This window comes from Daktulosphaira vitifoliae, unplaced genomic scaffold (assembly GCF_025091365.1).
Source record: "Daktulosphaira vitifoliae isolate Bord-2020 unplaced genomic scaffold, ASM2509136v1 Scaffold_720, whole genome shotgun sequence".
Taxonomy (NCBI): Eukaryota; Metazoa; Arthropoda; class Insecta; order Hemiptera; family Phylloxeridae; genus Daktulosphaira; species Daktulosphaira vitifoliae.
In genome coordinates, this window is record NW_026100283.1 from 1 (window position 1) to 5384 (window position 5384).

The following is a 5384-nucleotide window of genomic DNA, read 5'->3' on the forward strand; positions in this document are numbered from 1 at the left end:
CTTTAGCGTGGATTTCTTTTCTGATCAGAAACTCCACTATGTAATGTACTCACCATTGGGCAGTCTACATCATGTTCATTAACAAATTAGTGCTTTCCCGTGGCCCGTCTAACTAATGTTTATATGGAAAGGGGGTGTATTTCATAAAATTCGCCGAATGAGCATTTTAAATTTTAAGCTGCTTTTTTTTATGTCAATTTTCATTAAAAGAGTCAAAACTTAAAAAATAGAAATGTACAGCAACCATTAAATAGCACCACACAGTCATTTCTAACACTAGTCTTGGAATAGTATATACTATCATAAAAGATCAGATGTTTAATGAGTCGATGGAATTTAGTGAAGATGAAAACGAAAAATAATTATAAGATTAAATTGTAGCACTAATAAGTTAACAACTAACACACACAGATTTCTTTCCCAATCAGAAATTCTGTGACAATATAATTAAATACTATTTGCAGAACAAAGTCCACAGATCCACTTGATATCATTGTCAGGCAATGGATCTTTTTTCGGTAAACAATTGATATGTAACCATCGAGTACAAGACTCACATTGTACCATTTCTCCACTTCTTTTGTCAATCTTTTTGCTTTTCTCGTTAAAACTACCTTCATCAACACCACAGATTAGACAACTGTTTTTCATACACTCCGAATTACTCAAAATCAAATTTTGTAATTTCTTTCTGTAATCATTTGGATCGAATTTGTTCATAATTATTTTATTTGTCATCAATTGATCTGCAAAATATAACATAAAAACGCCACAATTAAAACTATCATTTTGATAGGGTATAGTCACATCATTTATCTCCCACTCTGTAATATTACCAATTACTTGTACTCTATTCCAACTCATTAGCGTTTTTTTCAAACTATTTAAAACTTTAACTTTCATATTAATTTTATGTGATAAGTCTTCATGACCTAATCTAGAAGAATTTAAATAACTTACTTTTTTTTTAGTAAAATCTACTAACATCAGTGTCCAATGGCTATTATTTTCTAATAAAGGAATAAGTACTCTAGAAAATTCAATCCAACCCATACCTTCAATTTTACCATTTTCATTTGGAGGTTCAATTCTTTTTCCCAAATTGATCATATAGTACGATATATCTGGACTCATACATCCCAGCATCTGTTGTTTTTGTTTGACCCAAGTTCGTTCACTTCTTTTTAGACAAATCTGTAACAAACACCAAATTTCTTTATTTTCTAACCAAAGTTCATTATTTTCGCCCTTAGTATCTAAATGTTTGAAGTCTTCAGAAGATATTTCAACCGTCTCATTTCCAAAAGACATTCTGGCAACTATGTAATTTTTACACCCCGGATAACCATGCATATAATATAATCCATCTTTAATTAAATTACTTGTACGGTACATCTTATACTTCCCAACTGGTGATTCATCTCCAGATGGCTCCCATACTACAGTATGACCATAGGATATAACAGAAGAATCTTTATTAGTGTCATCGTTTTTATATTTTTCAACTAAATCAAGTGTTTCGTTTATACAATCAACATTTAAAATTTCTGTACTACTATAATGAGCATTACCAATGTCCTCTGAAGGTTCAATATCTTTTTGCACACTTACCTCAGAAACAAACTTTCGATTCAACACTTCATTTGTTTTATCATTTTCACTTATACTTTTAGTATTTTTGAATGTATTCATACTTTTTTGTGGTCTTAAAATAGTTCCCAAGTTAACAAGATTAGAAGGTTTTTTACCTTTTTTAAGCCAGAATTCTTTATCATTCAGGTGCAACTCATCATCATTATTAGCATTATTTTTAGGTCTGATTGCAAGCACATTTTTAGGAATTATCAATCCACAACGGCTCCAAATAGCAGTTACCCGTGCACTGGTTTTTTCTATAAACCTTCCACATTTCATTTTTCTTTGGTTACCTAGAACATGATTTTTAATGATATTAAACCAACTTTCTGCAGTTGCGTTGCTCTGACGTTTTTCCAAGCCAATTTTTGCTGTTATCACTCTACTCCATAGTGGAATGTAGGGTATATTCTCAATGAGAAAATGTAACATATATGTCTCAGAATACATGTCATTTTTTCCCTGGTCATCAACCGTATTGGATATTTCTATGTAAACAGCATCTAATATTTCTTTGAAATCATAATAGAAAGCAGATTTCTTACACTCAGCATAATATGGTTTTTCATTTAGAGGGTTCACTACATGATCTTTTAGGTCCATTTCTTCCAATTTTAATACTTTATTGCCTTTAAAAAGAAAATTCATTTCTGCCCTAGCACTATTACATAAAGGTGTTACATTTTTGGAAAGAAGTATTCTGCTTAATAGTCTGAACCAATTTTTTATCTCTTCATAATTATCCATATCAAATACGAGCCCAACACATTTTGATACATAATATGCCTTGCTTTCATCATCAAAAATTGTTTTTGCATGCTTTATAACATTTTTTATGTAATGGTTGCTGCATGTACTTACTACAACATCATTGTCTGGAAATTTTACATTTTTTTTTGTTAAAACTTGATGACACAAATCAAGGTATTCAAAAATATTATTTTTGTTATTCCACGCTTTGGATATTCCATGCATGAAAGCCCAACTGAAGTCTGTAACAACATTCTTGAAAGGGGGCCATGAAAGACCAACTTCATTTATAATCTTTTCTTTGAACGAAGTCAGCCAACTTTCAATAGTTAGCCTATCGTGTGTACTGCTTATCATTTCTGTTACTGGACAAATATTTTCAATTTTGTCTATCTGCACAATTGCAGCATAATAATAAATGGTTTCTTTTTTTTCATTAGGTGGCCTAACCAAAGATCCTGTAGCATCTATATGAAGAGTTTTAAATTTTCCACTTTTACTCAATTTTTGTAAAATCAACAAATGATAATCAGAGGTCCATTTCACATTAAATGGATAAGGATTAACAATCATATTTAACCATTTATTTTTTTCTTCCTGCGCCATAAGGACTACATCAAATGAATCATGTTTATCATAATCTGCCTTTAATTGTTGTTCACTACTCAATTTACGTAGTGTCGTTAATGTTTTGACAGACTGCATGTTTCCACTTCGTAAAACTTTAGTGGGCGATGCAGACAAAATACATTCATCTTGATATTTAAATGCAGTTGTATTTTTTAATTTATCACCTATAATTTTTCTTTCGTGTCCTCTTATCTGACAAGTCATGCGATCCTTTGGAGAGTGACTGAAATTTCGACTAGAACTCCATACAACAACTTCTACACCACCATTACTAGGCGTCACAAAAAGCCTCATTACTTTACAATCTGGCATCTTACAATATACATTAATCTTTATTTCACCTTTCTTATTGGCATTGAACTTTTTCTTAATGTACAATATACAAGTATTGTTAATAGATTCCAAGTACTTCCTAAATACCATTGGATAGGTTTTGATATCTAGTTTACCATTTATATAAATTTGTTTCCATTCTTCTGGTGGTATGAAAAAAACTCCTTCTTTAAAATTGCACGCCTCATATTTACTTCTTAAAGACTTGGGCGATACATTTATTGTACCTTTGGGGAGACCAAATTCTTGACATATGTTCAAATTTCTTTCCCTTAATCTTTTCAAAGGACTTTTGACTGGACTTATATCTAGTCCTCTTAGTTCACCTTTATTTCTCAGCAAACTTATCATTTCCGGACGGCTGATAACCTCATCATCGCAAAATAACCTTTTTTGACATTTGTCCTTGCTCAATATATTCTTTCTTGAAGGTGTGACAAAAAAGTCTTTAGTATTGATATTTGATGCTGCAATGAATTTCTCGTTATTCCACAATTGGCTTGTTGGACAGCTGTCCATATTAAATATTTTTTTAGGAGGTGTAATAAATGAATTACTCATTGTTGTATGCGATTCGGTTGGTATTTTCTCAGATGAAGGTATTACGGTAATTTCAGGTTCCTCAACAACTCGAATACAATTTTCATCAACATATTCATAGTCTGGTGTATTTAATACATAATACTCTTCATTATTCATAACATTTTTAGATGAATCATCAATCACGGCATTATTTTGCAAAAGTTTAATACTTAAGTTACTTTCAATACTACAGTTTATTTCTTCCATATTAGTATCAATAAATTCATCATGAACCATATTTGTCACAGACATCACATCCAGATTATCATCATTATTAAGCAAATTGTCATGCTAAAATATAACAAAATTATTATAACTAATTTCGAATTAATGGGTTTGCAAAGATAGCTGATTAAAAAAAAATATTTTTTTGATAGGCCTACCCCTCAATTCATTTTAATTATTTATTAAAATCTAAAAATTAGTTATAATTTAATTTGACCTTGTAAAGCAAAGATATTAATAATACTTATTTGAAACAAGCACACTCTACAAAATTATGCATAAAACTACTATTTTTATGAAAATTTCCATATCAATGAGTTGGCAATAGAAGTTATATTACAAAAAATATCATAATTTATTTATTTGGATATTTAAATCAAATAAATACTACAAAAGATTTTTTTTTTTTTTTAATGTTATGATTTTTTTAATTGGAATTTTCACATGTCACATCATAAGTTACCATTGAAATACAGAAAAATTAGTATTAATATAATTTTATTATCTATGAATTACCTTTTGAATATTAGAATTTTCAGTCACACATTTTTCCACCAATTCATTTTTATTTAATTCTTTTATTTCAGTTGCATAATTTGCAATATTGTTTTTCAATCCCGTAGTTTTAAATTCATTAATAATTCTAGATATACCTAACCTTACTTTTTTTATGATCAAAGTTTTCTGAATCTTGGACTTTTTATTAAAATTAAAACCTAATTTCTTACAAACTTTTAAAATAATGTCTGAGTTCACATCTGTAACATTTACAATTTGATCTAATAAAATACACCTTACTTGATCCATGAAATTTGTTTTTTGCTCCTGGATTCCATTATAAACATTTAAAATATTACATCTTCCTTCCACTAAAATCTGNGATGCGATTTTTATCCTACCGCACTCGTGGAGGCGTTGCAATATTGGAAAGAAATAACAAAAGAAAACACAACACGTTCACTTTGGTTCAGAATAATCTAATGTTTATTATTCGCTGAACAGAGTTTTATATCGGTAATAAACAAGTNTTGAACAGAGTTTTATATCGGTAATACACAAGTAAATCAAATAAACACAGTAGCAAGTAGACGGTCGACGTACTTCTATAGGTGTCCAAAAAAAAACAATATATATAGTATCGGTGCGTCCGGTGTGGTACTGTCGGCGATACGGTCAAGGCGGCGTCACGGAGATGACTTGACGTGTATTTGCGGCGGGTCGTAGATGGA

At 30.2% G+C, this 5384-nt stretch overlaps 1 protein-coding gene across 2 annotated transcripts; it reads right to left on the reverse strand.

Annotated features, from left to right (window-relative positions):
- Positions 1–110: 110 nt before the first annotated feature.
- On the reverse strand, positions 111–5025 carry LOC126909632 (uncharacterized). Of its 2 annotated transcripts, XM_050692070.1 has the most exons (3): positions 4672–5025; positions 961–4221; positions 644–746 (listed from the first exon to the last, which is right to left on the reverse strand). In XM_050692070.1, the coding sequence occupies exons 1-3, from the start codon at positions 4960–4962 to the stop codon at positions 738–740; spliced, it is 3561 nt and encodes a 1186-aa protein (XP_050548027.1). In that variant the 5' UTR covers positions 4963–5025; the 3' UTR covers positions 644–737. The 2 variants fall into 2 exon arrangements, with proteins under 2 accessions (XP_050548026.1, XP_050548027.1); XM_050692069.1 differs by having other exon boundaries at positions 111–4221.
- Positions 5026–5384: the final 359 nt, after the last annotated feature.

What these genes read in the sequence shown, in the direction of transcription:
- LOC126909632 (XM_050692069.1), bottom strand. Translation starts at nt 4,962, where the DNA reads ATGGATCAAGTAAGGTGTATTTTATTAGATCAAATTGTAAATGTTACA. An exon ending in AAAATTCTAATATTCAAAAG is followed by an intron (nt 4,222 to 4,671) that starts GTAATTCATAGA and finishes GTTATATTTTAG; the next exon opens with CATGACAATTTGCTTAATAA.